Source organism: Felis catus, chromosome B1 (assembly GCF_018350175.1).
Source record: "Felis catus isolate Fca126 chromosome B1, F.catus_Fca126_mat1.0, whole genome shotgun sequence".
In the NCBI taxonomy this organism is placed as follows: Eukaryota; Metazoa; Chordata; class Mammalia; order Carnivora; family Felidae; genus Felis; species Felis catus.
Window position 1 is genome coordinate 58,631,986 of NC_058371.1, and position 22,630 is coordinate 58,654,615.

General features: G+C 35.6%; 1 protein-coding gene across 5 annotated transcripts in view; it reads right to left on the minus strand.

Moving 5' to 3' along the window:
• Positions 1–403: 403 nt before the first annotated feature.
• Positions 404–22,630, minus strand: part of CLCN3 (chloride voltage-gated channel 3) — a 97,236-nt gene continuing 75,009 nt past the window's right edge. For 3 of the 5 annotated variants that reach the window (XM_003984867.6, XM_011281581.4, XM_045055683.1), the window contains 5 exons: positions 20,348–20,534; positions 17,119–17,517; positions 10,163–10,379; positions 5,096–5,171; positions 404–3,363 (listed from right to left, as the gene is read on the minus strand). In XM_003984867.6, coding sequence (XP_003984916.2) covers positions 3,205–3,363; positions 5,096–5,171; positions 10,163–10,379; positions 17,119–17,517; positions 20,348–20,534 — 1,038 coding nt within the window. In that variant the 3' untranslated portion in view covers positions 404–3,204. The remainder of the gene's footprint in view (positions 3,364–5,095; positions 5,172–10,162; positions 10,380–17,118; positions 17,518–20,347; positions 20,535–22,630) is intronic. The other 2 variants (XM_011281582.4, XM_011281583.4) reach the window with 1 other exon arrangement.

Below are 22,630 nucleotides of genomic sequence, written 5' to 3' on the forward strand. Positions count from 1 at the left end.
TTACCACCTCCTTTCAGGCAGTTCTCTTAGCAAATTTACAGAGTAATATTTTCAAAACATTTAAATCATTTACATGTTTTATCTATATGCTAACAGCCTAATTTTTCTTTTTGAAAATAAACTGAAGTGAAATCTTGTGGTAAACCTGCGACTTCTCGCTGACAAGTGGAGGCTCTATTCTATTGCTGGAAGTATGTACATCCTGTTACTCAAGGCAACATCTATTCTGTCATTGCTCCTTGCCTGCGAAGTATAGAAGTATAGAAGTGGCTTTGTAACCTGAGAGACACATTTTATTTACCACCCCTCGGAGGCTGCATGCCCCAGGCATATTGGCCTGCACTGCATAGAGCAGCAGTCAAGTGTGAGGACTGTTAGAGATATAATTAAAGGCCAAACCACACATTGTCATATAGATTTTAATAGATTTTTCTGATTAACTCATCACAGTAATCATTTTTACTGTAATGATATGCAGCTTTACTACACTAGTATAAATAAAAACAGATAAATACAGCTCTAGGCAACATCACAGATTAACAAACTAAGCATTCTTCATGAACCAAAACTGAAAACAATTATTAATAAGAGATGCTGACACCCTTGCCCATTCTCATCATACCTTCTGAAAAAGGGTACTCCAATAAGGCGCTCCACTGATTATATTGGTCAATTAATTTGCCAATTAGCCAGGCACATATATTTCATGGTCTCTAGTATTTCATCATTTGGTTGAAAAGCAGACACACCTCAACATATCAAAAAGAAAAGTGGAATAGATAGTATTACCCAAGAAAACCACTGAATGCATTAAAGATATAACACTTTTCCTGTATTTTAGCAGTAAGACACATCAAGGGATAGAAATATACCGAGAAGAAAATTAATATCCACCTTGAATATCCACCCTGAAATGTCAGTCTGTGAAGCAGGATGGGCAATGAAAGAAGGACCTGAAATCCAAAAGGACTCATGGAAAATAAAATCCATGTGAGGTCTGATGTTATGAAGCTATCTGCAAAGAAACTCGTTTCTCCTTTGAAGGCTTATAACTCAAGAGAACCTACTTAATAGCCAATGCTGAGGAGTTCACACTGCAGATACACTTAGGACAAGATACACGGGTAAGATACACAGAAGTACTGTTTAGAAAAGATTTCACTCTGGATGGCCAAATGAAGGGATCATTAAGAAAGCTTGAAGTTTGCCAAAGGGAGGAAATAAACTAAGATTCAAAATACTGATTTTAGGCAGATAGCAAAACTAAGAATATTCCATGAAATTCCTAAAATGTTACTCAACTTTCAACTGTCATTCTAATATGGCTTCATGATCTAATAAAGCTTCAAGATCTTATAGATACATTATTTTTAAGAACTAGGAAGTGAAGAATCACTTCCAAAATGTAAAAACGGCTTACTGCCAGTTATGTTTCAGAAAATGCCTGTCTGCAAAAATTCATTTCCTACCAAAAATGCGTAAGCCCAGAATATTTAGGCCAGTCATACAAGTAAACCTCCTTTGCTGACAGTGAATTAAGACCACGATCAAGACAGACATTTCCAAAAACAAAAATCCCAGACACACCCTAGGACATTTTCAACGCATCCTGCAAAACTCCGCACTGTGGATATTCAAAACAATACTCACTGATGGATGTGACAAACCCAAAGAATCAAAGGTTATGTTCATATTAAAATTTTAACTGCTACCTTTGCAGTGGTTTTCAATTTTTTTTTTAAAAAAAAGGTTAATACCATTTAACTTTTGGTTTTAATCTGCAAAGTGATTTGTCATATTTTAACTTGCTAGTTAATGATCAAAATGTATACAGGTCAGAAGACATAATCCAGAGGATGGCAGTGAAAGATCAGAAAAAGGTTTATGTACACATTGAATCATAGACAAATAACCACAACCTCTTTTTAAACCCTTGTTCCCATTGTAAACTTTGTTCGTAACTCCATATTTGTAAGTCTGAATTAGTCTATAAAAATCACATTAAAAAGGTAAAATTATTTAAGCGCGATATTAACTGATCTGTATTTTATAAATTTTAATCCATAAAAATATAAATAAGAATGGTAAATTTTTAAGAAAAGAAATATACATTTAGTGCAAGTTATGAATTACATTTCTTCTTCAGTGTCAGCAATAAAATATCTTGAGGAAAGAAAAATGATCTAATTTCAAGAAAAAAAAATTCCAGTGTTTAAACATGCAATTAATTCCAGATACAGCGAAACAGAATACTTCCTTCTCTTTACTGTCAAAGCAGCAGCATTTTGTTTCTTTATGCTGAACAGTACTTGTATATTATAGTAGTTTTAGAATAGAAAATTTGCATAAGACCAGGTCACATTATCCATAAAGTCTGAGCAGGAAAAAAACAAAAAGAAAACTGTTTATCCTTAACAAGTCAAGTTTCATTGTTGTTGATTCTGAACCACAATGCACACAAGCTGAGAGCTTTTGTTCACACTTCATTCGAGATTTTACCTGTTTGATTAGCCTTTGTTGTGGTACATGAGACAGCTCCAAGCATTCAGCGATGGTACACACTACATGGTTAATGGCACAAGAAACACTCCCTTCTTGCGATGAAACTTCAGTAAAATCACAGTACATCTCAATATGAGAAAGGACTGTTTCAAAAGGGTACACCAATTTAAAGAGGTTTTGTTGCAGCTCAAGAGAGAAAGAGAGAGGGAGAGAGAGAGAGAGAGACAGAGAGAGAAATAAAAGCTCTTCTGGAATGTAGAAAGATAATGCTTAACTATATAAGTCATGAATTAAACAGAACAGTTTTGATACAAAAGGGCAAGACCCTGCAGTCTTATAGATGGCTCAATTCAAATAATCCCTCCAGAATAGGGACTGATAATGCGTCTTTGCAAAATGTTGGAGTAACCGGCCAGGTGCTCCAGGACTGCGGCGTCCTCTCCGTTGAGGCTCAAGCCTGCACTATCACGGCACGTCCTCAGCTGAATGCATCCAGTGCAGAACCACAGGAGATGATTTGCTGCTCTTGGTTAGATGGGGAAATACCTCACTCGTCTCCTTCTCTCTCTCCTTTCCCTCCCCAAACAACTCCTCCATGCCACCAGCATTATTTGCAAACCATGTTGCAAAAGCCTGGGTTTTATATTTTCCTTTTTTTTTTTTTTTTTAAAGGAGGAAAAAAAAGTAGACGACTCCTTCAGGTTAAAGAGTTGTGCTATTCAACAAATGAACTTCCTCTTCTGTTTCCTCTCTCTCCTCATCTATAGGATTCAGTTGAACATTATTGAAGCGGGGTCTTGGTTTGCCGTCTGGGCCATATGACGGAGGATATCTTTTTTTGTTATAATGCCAAGGAGGCGCCTGAAAGGAATAAGCAGAAGAGTGCTATTTAAATAAAAGGGAAAAGAAAAGAAGAGCTAAATCTATAGCTAACACTTTTTGTTGACAGGAACAGAGCAAAGCAAGCATCGTGATTTTGTATTTTCAGAAAGTGTTTTACTGGTAAAGATAATTAAATTAGCCAGCAACCATCCTTTGATATAAAAGTATTATGGTCACTAATAAGACAATGTCCTTTCCACTGAGACTCTGAGGACTTCATGCCTCACTGAAGTAGAGGTATTCTGATTAATGTATGCCAACAAAAAAGTAACAAAAAAATGGGAGGACATATAAAATAAGAGATGACACTGATCCCATTTGAGAAGGAAAATTAATTCCCGTGACATCAAGAAAGCAGTAAAATGTCTGATGACCAAATCTCAATATTCCACGGTTTTAAAACCAAACTTAATCAACTTTAAAAAATAATGTAAAGATTGCCCAGTTGTATGCAGAATCTTCATGAAAGCACATACAATTGAGATAAAATGCATATAAAATGGTCAACAAAGAACTCTAATCCCAAACTTCAGAGCCCCAAGAATAAATCTATAAGACAAACCCAAGTTTCTAGTACACACGTCAATGTTTTCCTCTTTTGATTTTGGCCAAAAAAGTTAAGATACAGTGCTTTTATGAAAGTCTTGGTTGTTAATGCTCACATTAAAAGATAGGTGAAAAATCAAGAAGCAGTCCTAAAAGATTATTATAGGTGAAGCAGAAAGCAGAATGAATGAGTAGCTATTTATTATTCTGGTTAGTAGTTTTTTAAAAAAGGATGCATGAAACACTTGTGAAATATTAGCAAACAACAGGAATACATAATCAGTTGTGTACTTAAGCAAACTGGGACAGGTTTTATATAGGTATGATAATTGCAGGGCAAAATAATTTCAGGCATTAATAGCTAAAGCCAGACGATTTTTTAGGTTATATGATTAAGATAATTCAAACTTTATCTTTAGTCATGAAACCACTAGGACATAAACCCGGTTAAAACAAATGCATTTGACCCCAAGAGCTGCTCACAGCATTCTGGAAACATCATACAAAAGGGGCACACACATAAACTAGGTACAGGTTACTAATGAAATGGCAGGACACACATTCTTGATTGTGAGGGTATGCAAGGTGTAGCAGAAGAAGAATTAATGCCAAGACCACAAATATATACAACATTACACTCTAGTTAGTGTGCCCATAAAAAAATCTGTTTAACATTCAGCAATTGTAACATTGCTAAGCTCCATTAACAATCATTTATGAGCTTAGATTTACCACAAGACTACCACAAGATTAGGAAACATAAAAAAAGAAAAAGGGTTCGGTGGGTTTGGTGGGGCAGACATTTTTAACCAGTCAGGCATCTTCTGAGACCGGTGTATCCACTAAGGTAGACAGACTTGTGTTTACTTTAAGAATGTCCAATGACATTTACTCATTTAACTACCAAACTGTTTACGGTTCTTAAATTGCAACCAATGATTTTGATGAGAGATGGTAACTTTTGCTTACTTCCTGTGAATGGAATTTTACAAATATCTAAATTTATCTTACAGACATAGTTTACGAGATAGAAATGTTAACTGGCAGCATGTAGGATTTTTTTAGTTCAGCAGGTATCTGGGAAAGAGAGAACTGAACAGTTCACAAGTTTCATGCTTCCTGACTTCTAAGGTATCTAATGAGGAGATCTGATATATCTAATCACCAAGGGTTCGACGTGCTGCTTTAGTTGCTCGAGATGCTCTAATATGTTCTTCTTTGTGATGATCCCCAAGACAATCCTGAAACAGATCATGTTATGCTAATAACTGTGAGAAATCAAAGTAAAAAAGGTTCCAATCATAATGATAAAGAATGAGAGAAAAAATAAAAACATGAACCATAAGAATGCTTTTAATGAACTTTAGAAAAATAAAAACAAAAATGATTTGAAATCCCAGGTCCCATTTGCATAAATTCTACTGACTTTCATAAGAGACATGATACTATTTTTAAATATTGGTGGGTTGTTTTCCTTTTTAAATTAAAAAGCAACCCTATAAAAGTTCACAATGAAGACGACTATAAAGAAAAGCAAAAAAGAAACAGTAATAATACACAGCTATAAACCTCTAAAATTTAGTTTCATTTTCAGTGTTCCTTCTTTAGAGGAAAGTATTTTTCTAATTGCTAAAAAGTTAACAATGCGGCAGCTATGATTTGGATCTACCTCAGCAGTGAAAAGGTAGAGGCTTAGCCTTAATTGTCTATGAAGAACTAAGAAATCCCTTGGATCGTACTATTATTTCAGATTAAAATTGATGGCAATGTGCACTTAAATAATGCCAACCAATATAAAAAAAAACAAACAATTTTCAGGACCTGCTGAAAGCCACTTCCTAAAATAAACTAGTAAGATGTGTTTATGATTAGGGGTCAAGATGACTTTTACATTATGCATTTCATTTTCTAAATGATTATTTCTCAGTTAACCTACAAGCAAAATGATGGACATAAATTCTCACAAGGATACTTGTAAATAATTCAATTTATTAGAACAAAATCCTGGTTACTGGTTTTAGAGTGGAAGCCAATGAATTCTACTACAATATATGGCAACACAGATAATGAATGTCAAAAACCTTAGAAAGCTTTAGTCATGAAATTTTGGAAGCCCATCCAGAATGCCCTTCAGGGTAACTAGACATTTCCCTGAGGATCTAGTTAAGTCAACTTTACTATTCAACTGCCCTTGAACATTCTGACTTCTTCAAGAATGTTACCAGGGTATTTCACTTAGTCAAAGTAGTCTGGGACTAGAGATGTGTCAGTTATGAAACAGTTATTAAGGATGATGCCTGGGTGTGGGGGTGGGTAAGCAGGAAGAGCAGAGATTGGGAAAGGCAGAAATAGATTTTCTGCTAATGTTTTCTCATTATTTAAAATAATGTACTAACTTAAGAACAAAGATAAATTGCAAAGTTCTCCGAGCATGGGAACAAATTCTCCCTCCAAAAAGGCTTAGAAAATGCACTCATGAAATAAAAAATGGATACATAAAAGAAGCACTTAATCACTCAATAGATGTTCTTCTCTAAGTGTGTGAGGGAAAATAAAAAACAAAAAAACAACATCAATTCATTTTAATTTATAGCTGGAGTCAGGAAATAAATAGTTGACAATTAAATAGTTTAATTCTTACTCATTCTTTTCTATCCAATTATATACAGTGATTAATTTCAGTTAGTATATTAGTAAGCTCCACCAAATCACAAGATACAAAATGAGGAAAGTTACAAATTTATGAAGGACCAAATGGCAAATTTAGAGATTTACAAAGTAATCTCTATATTACAAAGTAACAGCCCTAAAAAAGGAGGACAAACGTGTATTTCCTTTCCAATGAAGAAGAGTGATTTGAGAATAAGGCCAGGTTCACTGCTACTTTATTAATTTCTGGAGTATAAAGAAACTCAATGCAAAATATAACTTACATAATTTGCTATTTCCCTGTGGGGCTAATAAGCAATGACATAAGTATAACAGAGCATGACCCAACATTTTCCCAAAATATGTTCCAAAAAGCACCAGTCCAAGGAGTTTGGCCCTCTTTCCTCCATTAAAAAAGAAAAAAAAAAAAAAAAAACTGCATGTTCAAACAAGTTTGGAAAACTGTATTTCCTATTATCCCTGAGATTCAAATAATATCAACATTGTAAGTTTTGAGATATTCCACAATAAAGAAACCTCAACTGTATTTAATCCAGTAACTTCCAAACCTATATGGTCACAAAACTCTTTCTAAGCAATGCTTATTTAACATCCTGCTAGTTCCACCAACACTAAAAAGATTTTGAGAAATTCTGCTAATTAAAATATAAAATACGGGAAATATATAGCTGACATCTTTAAAATTCACAGACACACTTCCCCCTCATCTCTCTATTCTCATTTTCTACTTGCATCTACGAGTCTGGACTTGTTGCACCTCTTTCCCCAAACAGTTACTTTCTACCTCTGTGGACCCAATATGAACTATAAGATGCTGACAGTTATCCGGATCTTCACACTATCCACTAAAATACAGAAGGTATGGTTTCTTTTCTAGGTTTAAATCATTTAACTTCAAGTGAGAATAAAATGCTCTACGTTCCTTACATACTGCAAAGAAAATAAAGACCCAAGAGCTACCACTCCTAATGATCTCTTTCTTTCTCTCTCTCTATATCGACTTATTTTCCTTGAAGTACAGAAATAAGGAATTATAATCAAGGCAATTAAACATATTCTTTTAGAAAAAGCTACCCCCTTACCAAAGCTTTCTTACAAACAGGCAATATCAGGTAAGATTTTAATTAGCTGTCCTCCCCCACCCCCATTTTTTAAGTTTTACACTTTAAGTATTTTCCTTTGTAATATCTGTGCTGCCAAAAATCTGGAAATTAAGCAGCAAAGTGAAATATGGTAACTGACCCATCCAGCTTGGTGATCACAGGTAATCATGACTAGAGAATGACATTTATATGTGTTAGCACATAAAAGGACACACCATGCCAGGCAAAGAGAATAACTGGAAGCAAGTAAAAATTGTAACAACTCAGCTTAGTTTCTGAGCCATTTATAATTAAAAGGGTCCCCAAAGCAGTACAAATTCATAAACAGCTACCCCATTTAACATGTATTTAAGTTTTTAAACAATGAAGTTTGATATTATTATTATTATTATTTTATATTTTTTAATTTATTTTTGAGAGACACAGAGAGACAGCACAAGTGGGGTAGGGGCAGAAAGAGAATGAGACACAGAATTCAAAGCAGGCTCCAGGCTCTGAGCTGTTAGCACAGAGCCCGATGCGGGGCTCGAACTCACAAACTGTGAGATCATGACCTGAGCCGAAGTCGGAGAGCCAACCGACTGAGCCACCCAGGTGCCCTGGCACTATTATTTTTTTATTAAACATTAAAAGTTATCATACATCTCTTCTCCAATCAGTATCTGTGATATTTAATAATTTGAAACTTCCTGCCTTTAATCAAGAGTTTTGTACCTTCAATATAATTTATTTCACACTATTTAGAGTGATTTTATCTTATTTTATTTTATTTTATTTTATTTTATTTTATTTTATTTTATTTTATTTTATTTTATTTTATTTTTTTGAGGGAGGGAGAGAGAGCACAAGCAGGGAAGAGGCAGAGGGAGAAGGAGAGAGAGAGAATCCCAAGCAGGCGCCACACCCAGCGCAGAGCCCAATGTGGGGCTCAATCTCACAGCTGTGAGATCGTGACCGGAGCTGAAATCAAGAGTCAAATGCTTAGCTGCCTGAGCCACTATTTAGAGTGATTTTAATTGGTTAGCATAGTGAAAACACTGAACTTGGATCTAATTCTCTACCTTTATATTTCTGTTCCTAACCTAGTATGGCCTAATGTATTGTTCAAGAAAATTGTAGTAGTTTAAGAAATCACAAAGAAAGAAGATACACTCTACTGGTCATTAACAGTGTAAAAGCAGTAGCAAGAGATCGGGTTCTAAAATTGGAAAGATACTCGATTCCCTGAACCATGACTTACCACCCACATGACTGGGCATATTATGAAACCTCTGAGCTTCAGTGACTACACTGTAAAGCAGGGAGGCTGCCGCCCACTTTGCAGAGATATACAAAGTTAAATGAGAAACACAAAGAAGGTGCTCGATACACATATTTCCTTCCCTTTTTTTCTTCTCTCCTCCTTTCTTTAGAAAGGGGTCATGTGTTTTGCCACTCACATATTTTATACAAAATTTTTTTTTTTTTAAACCTGCTGTGATTCTCTAAAGTGTTTACTATTTCAACCAGTTTCAGGCTGTGCAGGCTTATGCATAATCAAGAGTACCTTTGTTTCTCACTTCTAGCCTTCCTCTTATCAGCCTTCAGATAAAACAATGTTCTTAAGTATTTCAACTAGGAACAGTAATGTGATGGAAGCAAAGGGGACTAGAGAGAGAGAGCAGGTGGGGAAAGAGACCCCAGGTGCAGGGGGAGAGGGGAGCAGAGGCAGTGAAGCAGGAGTGCGTCCGCTGAGCAGCCCGTAGATACCATCCCCACTGTGTCCCTTTGATATCTGCCAAGCAAAACTTGTCAATATCCTACCCTGGAGAAACACTGGTAGTTCATGTGGAAAGGACAAATAAATTAATCAACTTACACATTTTAAATACATGAGTGTTTGTCATTAGCAGTTTATATAAAAGATTTCTGGACGGAAAAGGTAGAGAAGAGGAAACAAATATTTGCCAAAGGAGGATTTTAGCTAATTTACAAATTTAATTATATATTATTTCCCTCATTATATGATAAGTAAAATAATGGCTAAAATAGCGAGCAGCAAAATATCTAGAAAGTTTCTACTGAACTAGAAAGTTACATTAAAAAATGAAATACTTACAAAAAGAAAACAGGTTTTTCTCTACTCCGTACAGGTTAGGTTCACTCCTCCTCTAATAGAGGAAATACTCTAAGCTCAATGTGCATGTTGGAGGTGTTTCAGAACCTCTTTGCCAACTCTGAAGTGTTCCTGACAAATACTACTTTATGTTTTGGCAAAGATCTGGCAGTTGACAATGTTTTTATTCTTGGTAAGTGTCAATTTGATCAATACTGATCCTGTACTTATAATAACCACACTAAAAAAACAGACCTTCCCACTCGGAAGCTGACTTACAGTCCTTCCTAATAACTGAATTTGAATTCCACTAAACAGTATCATAAATTCCAGTAAGCGAACTGATTTCTTTCACCAAACTTACCCATTGTGAGTTACAAGGCATTGCCTCAGACCCAGCTTTCGGAAAATATCCACCACTATCTCCATTGGGGTGTGATCTGTCACTGTGAAAGGGCTCATGTCAAGAATGCTCCGAAGCTTCAATGGCCGAGGACTTTCTGCCGGAAGAGATGGGGTGTGCTGCGCAAAACACACACGAGAACTGCCCACAATGCCTTCTTGTTTTTTTCTAGCACTTTCTGAAAAGAGATAGAGATGACCAAAACTTAATTTGTTTAGGGGTAATCTTTCTGGGAGACTTTAAAGAATAAACAAATGTATCCCATGACTTTTGGTCCCTTCATTTTTTCCTATCTTCTACCCCAAGAACGGAATCAGCTGAAAACTGATTTAGTAACTTCTTATATTTGACAGAATTAGAATACACCAATAACAAATCGTCTTCATGTAAATAAAATATTTTTAGTACATCAATTTTCTTCACTGGGGCTGAAGCTGTTTTCTAACTTTGGGGGACAAGGAAGCATGTGTGAAATATGATTTTTAAAACCTGCACAAATTATGAGAGCATAGTTTATCATAGGAAGCCATCATCAAGCACTGGGTGTTGTATGGAAACCAATTTGACAATAAATTTCATATATTAAAAAAAGAAGAAGAAGAAGAAAAAAAAGGAAGCCATCATCAAGTAACACCTGCCTGTGTTAAAATGTCACTCATCCTGCAGAGGGGGGGCTAAAGTGAGTTTCACTCTTAATTCTGACTATGTTGCATATACTCCAACCTCTGTGAATCAGCTAGTTCTTTCTCTTTTCTAATGTTAAAGTTTCATTTTCTGGGTGACTCATGAACATCAATAGGTGCGTTTAAACTACAATTAGGCACATAATGGACGCAGACTTATTTTTTTTTTAGGTTTTATTTATAAAGGCTCTGCTCATTTCTCGCTCTAGTGTGGCTCTGCTTCAAGTGCTTCTGTTTGCTGCCACTCCCACTCCTACTTTTGAAAGTGCCAGACAAGAAGGGGTAAAGATACAGAAAACTGCACAAGAGAGATCACAGGAGGAAAAAGGAAACTCATGAAATGGAGAGAATACAAAAATAAAGAGCTTTATGTTTCTATTTGGAGTTAGTATGTATTCAAAACGTTCACAAATATGCTATTTGCTATACTAAACATATTTCAAACATGAATTTTGCTACAAAAATACTTAAGCCAAAATAAGAAGCATCAGTCCCAAGTTAAGAAGCAGATACAGAACTCATTAACAAATACTACAATTCTTTTTACTCCTTCTGACCTCTAAAGCCTTATTTACCTGTGTTGTGACACATTCAGGTAGGAAGGCACTAACTGAAGTTCTAATGGCTAATACTTACTAACCCACCTTAAAAGCATGATAAAGGCATGGAAAAGAAGAAATCCCATTTGCAAATGATGTAAATGATTTTTGAAAAATGCTCTTTAGGTTGCTCTTAACCCATAGAAGCCTCTGACTAATGACCTGTGAATGGTGGAGTATAAATACTATTATCATATATGACAGATATTCTGAGTTAAAACCAAGCCCACTCATCAAACTTAAATATCTTAAAATAACAAATATTCTATCATCAATGAAAATATGCTATAGACTGTTTAAATAAACCATTTAATGACAAAAGTTTCAGAACATTTTAGAAAAAGTTCTTAACCTAATTTATTTTTTAATTTATTGGAATGTTCCTTTGAAATAACAAGGCACAGGCTAGTGAACATTCAGCCTGACTTAAATTTGTCATTTAAGTGAATACAGTAACTATTTTAACAAGCATCATTTACTGAATACTTACAAAGCATCAGGACATCTGCTAGGTTTGTTTTCCTTTGTTTGAAAAAAACAATTTTTTGAATGCCATCCAAAGGCTTTTGAAGCAGAAAATATCATCATAGTTTTCATTTTCTGATATGATTCAGACAGTTTCTTAAAGTGTGCATGCAGGAATGAGTTACACTTCCAGGAGATTGGAAATGGTTCTTTTCTAACAAAATGTCCAAATGTAAGTAATCACCTTTCTCCCCACAAATTTTATGTCTTATTTTTCCCATTCATGTTAATATACTCTCAAGGGCTTGACTTCTCAAAACTTCTCAAAAAAGAAAGGTACATGAGCTGTCCCCTTCATTTTTGACAATGTGAAACCTGGTAGTGATAAGAGTCCAAAAACACTCCCCAGGGATCTAGAATTCTTACATCACTTGTATTAACTGTAGAAAGCAAAGAAGTCTCTAAATCCACAAAATGGTATTTCAGCTAACCAAGCAGGTATAAAGTTTATTTTAACTACTATAAAGAGATAAACAAAAAGCTTGCTTGCAATGCACATTATTGAGTAAACTGTATTTTAAGGTTTCTAAGGTTGATAATGTTGCTATGGAAGGGGAAACCTTTAATGAATTAGTTCTCTTAGGTATGCAAGCCAAAGCTTTATTCCGCAGAAAAAATCTTGAGGGGACAGGAGAGTATAACTAAGGGAAGAGTCTGTCACTGTGTCACGTACCATACTACTGTGTTCAATATGTCAATGATATTTAGGCTTTCATACACTGAGAATCTCCCTGTAAAACTTACAGCTCCTATTACATAAATAGAAATGAAAAAGTGTATTTTTATGACTCAAGTTGGAAAATAGGAAAGACTATTCACACCATAAATGTTAAATATGCTTCATTTTAAACAAATCTATAAAACATCCAGCCTCACTTAATCTTGACACAAAAATGCAAGAAGAAATCTCTCCATTTGAACTAAACTTTAACACAGCAAACTGTCATTCACTGCTGGTGGGAGTACATGGCATAATCACTACCTGGTGCAATAGGAAAATATCTTACAACATTACAAATGCACCTACTCTCTGATCCAACTTTCTACTTCTAGTAATTTTTGTCCATTTGCACACAGGCACAGAGTCAAAAATAGGAGATTATCAAATATATAAGGGAGCAATTTCTATCATAGCAGAAAATTGTAAACGTCTTAAATGTCCATCAATGAGGAACTGATTTTAGAAATCATGATGTATCCCATGGTACATCTACTTCAAGAAATACTATGTAGCTTAAAAGAATAGAATGAAGAAACTTTACATACTCATTTGGGTAGATGTCCAAGAAAACATTGCTTAGTGAAAACAAAAAACAAAAAAAGTACACATGTATTGGATAGCATGACACAGTTCGTTTAAAAAGATATATATATAAGTATAGAATATCTACAGAGTACATAAGAAATCAAAGAGATGGCTGCCTACAGAGAGTTAAATGGGTAACTATGAGGTCAAGGGTGAGTGAGATTTTTCACTGTATACTTTTTAATCTTCTTGAATTTGAACTATGTGAATATACTATCTATAAATATTTTAAAATGATGAAATGACACAAAAGTATAGTTTATAAATAAATTATGGGAAAATTGTTCTTTCAAATCTTGAGTTTTCCTGGGGTGCTGGGTGGCTCAACTGGTTAACTGTTCAACTTTGGCTCAGGTCATGATCTCACGGCTCATGAGTTCCAAGCTCCACATTGGGTTGAGCCAGCTTCAGACTCTCTGTCCCCTTCTGTCACCCTTCCCCCACTTGTCCTCTCTCTCAAAAATAAATAAACATAAAAAAAAAACAAACCTTGGTCTTTCCCAATCCTGGATATAGTATATAGCTTACCACTTACTCAAGCATTCTTTTTTTGTCTTTCATAAAGTATGTCATATACATATAAATTACATATTATATATATTTAATTAATTTATATATATTTATATATTTGATTAATTTAATTTTAATATATGTATATATTTAAATGTTCATTTATTTTGAGAGAGAGAGAGACAGGGAGAGAGAGATAGGGAGAGGCAGAGAGAATCCCAAGGCAGGCTCTGTGCTGTCAGCACAGAGCCTAATGCGGGGCTTGATCCCACGAATAGTGAGATCATGACCTGATCTGAAATCAAGAGTCAGAAACTTAACCAAGTCTCCACATTATGTTATGTTATGTTATGTTATGTTATGTTATGTTATGTTATGTTATATTATATTATAATTTTTTAGTTTTTTTATGCTTATTTATTTGAGAGAGACAGAGAGCATGAGCGTAGCAGGGGCAGAGAGATTGGGAGACACAGAATCTGAAGCAGGCTCCAGGCTCTGAGCTATCAGCACAGAGCCCGATGTGGAGCCTGAACTCATGAACTGTGAGATCATGACCTGAGCCAAAGTCAGACACTCAACTGACTGAGCCACCCAGGCACCCCATATTTTATGTATTATACATATATACAAAGCCTCATGGACAGGTCTATTTTTCTCATTCAAAACTGTAAACTCTATGAAAATGTACATGGGTAAACATGTAAGGTATGTTCTAAAAGTCATCATGTGAAACATTTCTGATGGCATGTCTAAAGTACATCTATTCCCTTAAACTGACATTATCTTACTATCACAATATTCTGTTTCAAGACAGTAACAATACTTTGAAAAACATATCCACAGAATCAGTGGGAATATGAGTAATTCTTAACTTTGACCACTTTCTTTATCTTTTAGAAACCTTGCTTTTTTCCTTTAAATTTCTATATAAATTCCAGAATTCTGACCTTTTTCTTTTCTTTGGCTGGCTACCATTAAAATCTAAAGAATAGGAATCTGAACAATGAAATTCTTCTCTGATTATAGGTTTGGCCATGGTACTATATCAGAAGCTGAAACACTTAAATACAAGAGCCAAGTGTGACCACATACTTTGCGCATTCTGGCAAATATTCTATTGCCTACAGCAAAACTTGGAATGATGAGATTGCTAGTCTTTAAAAAACTCTTATAAAGCTGTAGGCTTTTCCTTAACTGTAAGGATATTTTCTGTAGGCTCCTTGTTTTGATAACTCTTATAAACTGAGCATTTGCATTTCCATTCTGATTTAAGAAATAATCCTAGACTAGATATCTTCCCTCTTCAAATGGCACAAGAATTAAAATCTTTCACAATCCTTTTGCAGTGGCCAAGAGATAAGCTGTAGAGGACTCAAAGGAACAAAGGCATGACATTTGCAGCTTAGGGTCCTTTACTAAAAACTGGGGAGTATGAAAGCAACAGCTTCATGAAAATATCACTTATCACTTTTGGGGGTTGGGAGAAGAGAGGGAAAGGAATCGGATTGAATAGAAATGGTCTTACTAGCCTCCTCATCAATACTGCAGGACTATAAGATAAGGAGAAAAATAAATTTTGGAGGAACACAAACAATTGTTTACTCCTCACAAAAAGTTTACTTTATCTCCATATGTGGAATTTAAGAAACAAAACAGATGAACATAGGGAAAGAGAAGAAAAAATAAGACAAAAAGAGAGAGGGAGGCAAACCATAAGAGACTCCTGAATACAGAAAACAAACAGGGTTGTTGGAGGGGAGGTAGGTGGGGGGATGGGCTAAGTGGGTGATGGGCATTAAGGAAGACATTTGTTGGGATGAGCACTGGGTGTTATACATAAACGTGATGAATCACTACATTCTACTGAAACCATTACTACACTATATGTTAACTAATTTGGATTTAAATAAAATTTAAAAAATAAGTAAAAACAAAATAAACCAAAACAACAGTTTACTTTATCCCCAAGAAATAGCATACTATGGCTAATGCCTTTAAATATTATTTGTAGGAATATCAGCACATAATACAATAGGACTTATATACTTTTCAACACAGTATTTCCCCAAAAATAAAATCTCAATGATTTTTCACTTTAAAGAAGGTATTACAGACGCGCCTGGGTGGCTCAGTAGGTTGAGGGTCTGACTTCGGCTCAGGTCATGATCTCGCAGTCCCTAAGTTCAAGCTCCATACTGGGCTTGCTGCTGTCAGTGCAGAGCCTGCTTTGGATCCTCTGTCCCCCAATCTCTCTGCCCCTACCCCCCTCACTCTTGCTCTCTCTCTCTCAAAAATAAATATTTAAAATAAAAACACAGGGGCACCTGGGTGGCTCAGTCGGTTAAGCGCCCAACTTCAGCTCAGGTCATGATCTCGCGGTCCCTGAGTTCGAGTTCCGCATCGGGCTCTGCTGACAGCTCAGAGCCTGGAGCCTGCTTCGGATTCTGTGTCTCCCTTTCTCTGACCCTCCCCCATTCATGATCTGTCTCTCTCTGTCTCAAAAATAAATAAACGTTAAAAAAATTTTTTTGAAATAAAATAAAATAAACAAATAGGGGAGCCTGCGTGGCTCAGTTGGTTAAGCATCAGACATTTAGTTCCGGCTCAAGTCATGATCTCATGGTTCATCAGTTCAAGCCCCGCATTGGGTTCTGTGCTGGCAGCGAGGAGCCTGCTTGGGATTCTCTCTCCCTCTCTCTGCCCTTTCCCCTGTCACTCTCTTTCTCTCTCTCAAAGTAAATACGTTAAAAAAAATTTTTTTTAAAGACTAAAAAAATAACAAAGTTGCTATTACATGTTACTACTGTAAACTTAAATCCAAAAACTGAAAAATATTGTGAATCTGATATGAAACAGACCAAAGATGAAATTTTTCAAAGTCTGCATTCAAATAAGCCAATATTAAGTTAATATAAGAATGTATTTACTGGGATGCCCTGGCACTTGCTAGGCCATATATTACATGCTACTACAAACAATATTAACAAGGCTTATCTGAGTGGGAAAAGAATCTGACTCCAATCTCTGATAACAATGCCAAATCAAAAGATAAAACTGTATTTAGTGAGAAAACAATTCACAAATTCCTTTCCTAAAGAGCATAAGACTTTCAGGGACATAAATAAAATATACTCTTTACCCCAACACACCCAACCAATTAAATATTATTGTTTTCCTTTCCTCCAGAAATCCATTATATGCCTTTATCTATCTAGATATATAGATTCAACAGATACACGATATAGATACAGACAGATGTATATGTGTGTCTGTATTCTTAAAAAAGGGTACCTATTGCAATTGTCAGGTCTCTTCTGAGGGCAAATCCCACTAATCGTTGAGATTCTTTTGACATTATGACAGGAAAGCCATTGTAGCTGGTTTCATTAATCATGTTTTCTATATCATCCACTGTCATATTGTCCTGTGTCAGGACAGCTAAGGGAGGATCGTTCCTTCGAGGTCTCATGACGTCAGCAGCCAGGGTGGTATGAGTGAATTCTTCTTTTGCGTCCAAGAAAGGGTATCCATTTAACCGGATGTGTGCTTCATAAATGCCTTCCCTACCAAAAGCATCACCAACCCATTTACTGGTCATTACTGCAGCCATAAGGGGAACAATATATTCCAAGCCTCCAGTGAGCTCAAAAACAATAACCACCAGGGAGACAGTCATCCTTGTCACGCCACCTGAAAAAAAATGAATACCACTGGTCAAGGAGGACAGGACAGGTCAGTGGAACTGTTCTACCAGGCAGTTGAACACAAATTGTAAAAAGAACTTAGTGAAAAGGATAATCATCGAAAACTACTACTCCTCTTTTAGGACAATTATCACTGTTTTAATAAGATCTAGAGAAACACCAATTTTCTTTGTTAAACACAAGACTATTAAAATAACATTTCAAAACCTGTTTACTTCACAGTAAACAGCCAACTGAAACGAATTTGCCATTTTGGTTTATTGCTATAGCAAAGATATAATTCCACTCTTATAAAAGCTGATTATTAATTAAAGAATTTGGTGAAGCACATCATAGCTATCTTGCTTACTACCACATTACAAATAAAGCTCCTATGTGGCTAGAATATTAATACATTTCTCCCCTCTAAATCTTTTCAAAATGAGTAAAATATTTTGGTGCCTTGTGATTTATGTTAATAGTGTAATATCCTCTCCCTTAGAAACTCATCTATTCATTTACCCAAATCATCATTTTTTTTTTAATTTTTTTGATGTTTATTTTTGAGAGACAGAGAGTAAGCATGGGAGGAGCAGAGAGAGAGGGAGACACAGAATCTGAAGCAGGCTCCAGGTGCTGAGTTGTTACCACAGAGCCCGACAAGGGGCTCAAACTCACAAACTGCAAAATCATGACCTGAGCCGAAGTTGTATGCTTAACCGACTGAGCCACCCAGGTGCCCCCCAAATCATCATTTTGAACTATCACCTCTATGCTCATGCCTCCTAATCCACATCTTTCTACTTCCTGTTGCCATTGTCCCATGTCTCCAACTATGCATACCTTATTGCTGTGCTTGTCTTGTTTTCCAACTGTAAAAAGACTTTGGACGACCCACTGTCACAAAAAATACCACACATTTAAAACCAAAGTCCTCTTCTTCCCCAAAGAGCTACCCATTCCAGTCAGCACAGCACCATGTTCTTCTTGACAACCTAGATAGTTATTCCGGGTTCATCCTTTACTTGAATCCAATACCTAGACTCTCACCTAGTCTTATCTGATTTGCTTTGCAAAATAGCCATCTATTGGTCCCTTCTCACTATTGTCACTATTACCAAACTAGTCCAGACTCTCAAGACTGTGTTCCTTAATTTTAATACTATTTTATCTTACCTCCTTGACTCCAAGCCCCATTACCTTTAATCCACTTTATAAGCCATGTTCCCAGGTTAATCTTTCCTAAGTACTACTTTCATCATGTTGCTCCTTTGCTCAAAAACCTACCAGGATTCGCCAGTTCATACTGTATAATTAAGCTTAAACTCTTCCTTTTTGCTTTTTAACCTAAAAATAGAAGGGAGAAAGAACCTACTACGTATTACACATCTACACTATACCAGGCATGTCCTAATCAGTTCACAGAGAATTTTGTTTTGAACTTAAGTAACTTATTTTATCTGGCACTGTGCTAACAGCTTTACATGCATTTTATCTCATATAATGCTCAAAACAACTGTAGGAGATTAGTGGTTATTATTTCTATTTTAAGGATAAGAAAATAAAAAATCAAAGTAAAGGAACATTCCCAAAGTTGTCAAGTTACAACTGCCAAAGCCACGATTCTGCCACAGATACGACCTATTCCAAACACAAATTCATCCTGACACAGATGATTGCCTTTTCATAACCTGGCTCTTTCTCACTAATCCAACTTCATTTCCCAAAAGTATCCAAAATGCACTCTCTGCTTCAATAGTATCAGTATCCTCAAATTTATTCCAATTCCTTCAATTTCACACGATTATATTCCTCAACAAAATCCTCTTCTTTAAATCCTACTAGTTTTCTGAAATAAAGCTCCTGTTCTACCCTTACCTGAACGACTTCAGCTCTCTTTTCCTCTAGTTTCCTACACTGTCATAGACTCAGTACTATATATAATTATTATATATCTCTTACTACTGTTTCTCAGTTTTGGTCTTACCTTCCCTTCCCAATCTGACTGTCGTTGAAGTGTGGGCCCATGTTTTACACTTCTTTTTGTATCACTCACTGCACCTAGCACAGCACTTTACAGAAAGTGGATAACTACTAAATCACCGCTACTGTGGTGAAAATGTCCTGTCCTTCACTTTAACTTGATAGCATTCTTTTGGAGATCAATAATTATAGATTTGTGATTCATTGAACAAAAGTAAGTCAAAATACCAACTATTTAATATCATAACCAAAATTCGACATTTAAATTTTAAAATAACAATTTTTCATATCCAAGAGGACAACAGACTCTTAAGTATTTAATGCAGTTACTTTGTTTTGCTTTTCGTTAAAACAGTAGTTATCTTTTTAAATTTTCCTATAAATGCACCTTAAATCAAAGAGGGCTGGTAAAGAACTCTTTCTTTACAGCTAACTATAAATCACTGCAGAACCAAATCTTCAGCTTTGCTAAAATGTTAATCTCAGGAACCATGCTATAGTTGTTATAGGTAAGCCAAGATCCCTGACAATGAAAAAACCAAAAATCTCCCTGACAGGATTCAAACTAAGCCTATGTTGTACTGAGATGTTTTCTGTCACAAAGCATTACATGATGTTTAAAAGATGCTAACTACCATTAAGTTTTTGTATTAACAAATATTTAGAGCAGGCAAAATGAAAACTATTACTACATAAATACTATATAATAGTGGTTTCATTTCTGTTAAAACATTCTCTTCCTCCATCCTGTACCGCCCTCACCCCCCTCACCAATTAAGCATAAATGTGTTCCCACACTCGCTCTCTTCTCTCTCAGATTCACAAACATCCATACACAGACACAGTTACGTTACCTAAGCACGCAGCAGCACCAACCATGGCATAAAGGCCAGGTGTAATGCAATCAGCTCCAACCTCACACCATTCCTTAAAGATAAACCAGTCATGGTGAAAATACGCAAGCTGTTCCACCGCAATCCCCACAATCCTTCCGGCAATCGCACCAATGGCCATGCTGGGAATGAACAAGCCGGACGGAACCTGTAACAAAACCACAATGCTTAAGGGGACAGAGATCCTCTACTTATATGCTCGGAACCTAAATTATGGATTTCTAACTAACACTTTAGATTCTTTTCACGTTTTATTTATATAGCAAAACCCTAGTACAAATAAAACTACAGCAAAATACTGTTCTAATGGTACTTTAGTAATTCTGTGATTTCAGTTACAAAGTAACAAATAACATTCTCTAAACCAACCTAAGGGTTATTCATCCTTTAGCTCAAGGGTTCCTTAATGCCAGTCCCTAATACGATTTTCATTAATTCATGGTGAAATGGGGAAAGGAAAAAAAAGGACAATATGAAGCATTTTTCATTAAACTGAATCAATTTAGTGTGAAGTACTGTTCTTTACTCCGTGATTATATCCTCCCTACATATTTGTTGTTTACCAAATGAAAAAAATATTAGATGCTATTCCTCAAGTAGTACAATGTAAAGAGGACACGCTTATCAGGTCCTTCAATATTTGTTTAACGTGTGTATACATATATATACACACACACACATATATATATATATATATATATATGGAGAAGAGTATGTATCAATTAAATGTAATGAAAAAAATAGGAATAGTAGATACCTTAAGCGAGATCATTTAAGGATTAAAATACTAATAGCTCTAAAATGTTACAGAAATGAATAAGCTGAGCACAAAATAATGGCATGTTGAACACTGCATTAGGATCATTAAAAGGTTATCCAAATAGAAGAGATCAAAATATGTTTTACACTCTCCTGTTGATTAGGATCCTTCAGCCAGAGCACAGAGCGAGGTGAGACTTAACAAAGACCTGACAACTGTCTCCAGCTTCCTGTAGCTCAACTAAAGATGAGAAAGTTGGGATTTACAGAAAATCAACTTACTGTAGAAACAGGAGCTTTAACAGCTGCTTTAACTTGATTCACTATGATTAAACATTTTAAACTTCAAGGTTTTTCTATTATTTAACTCTTATAACCAGTGGACTAAATAGAGAACAACAGAAGAGACAGAGACCATATTTCAAAAACCATCATTACAATTTTGTTGAAATTAAGCTGTTATTCCACATAATCTACATCTGTGAAAGCATATAATCACTAGTGAATGTTAACTTAAGGAACAAGGGTTAGCTGACATCGGATTCCCTATATACAGCACTGACAGCCATATAAGAGAATTATATTTACTGGCAAATCACTAATTAATGAATATTATTCTTTTATAAATTCACATGAAGCAACATCCCAGGGCATTAGGCCTAGCTCCCTTAAATCCTTGATGGAAAAAGACATGGTATTCATAGGCTAGTAACTCAACTCTGAGTCTGCAGTGTCCTTTCAAGCTAACACCCTATAGTAATATGATAGGTGGAATAATAGCTCCCCAAAGATATCCCTATCCTAATTCCTGTGAATGTGTTATGTTATACAGTAAGGAAGAATTAAGGGTGCCGGTAAAATTAAGGCTGTTAATCAGCTGACCTTAAAACAGGAAATTATCATGGGTGCCTGAGTAGCTCAGTTGGTTAAGTGTCTGACTCTCAGTTTTGGCTTAGGTCATGACCTCACAGTTTTGTGAGTTCAAGCTCCACATGGGGCTTTGCAATGACAGTGCAGAGCTTGCTTGGGATTCTCTCTGCCCCTCCCCTACTCATACTATCTGCCTCTCTCTCAAAATAAATAAATAAACTTAAAAAAATTTTTTTAAACAGGAGATTATCCTGGATTACTTAACTGGGCTCAAAGTAATTACAAATGTTTTTTAAATGTGGAAGAAAGATTTAGAATAGGGTCAGAAAAATGAAGATAAAAAAAGACTTGACCACCCATTGCTGGCTTTGAAGATGGGAGAAGGGGGCCATGAACCAGGGAATGTGGGAAGCCTCTAGAAGGCTGGAAAAGGCAAAAAAAAAAAAAAAAAAAAAAAAGCTAGACTCCATAAATCCATGTGAACACCTTGATTTTAGCCCAGTGAGACCCATTTTGGACTTCTGATCTCCAAAACTAAAATAAATTTGTGTAATTTTAAGCCATTAAGTTTGTGATAGTTTAAAACAATCATGGGAGCACCTAAATGGCTCAATC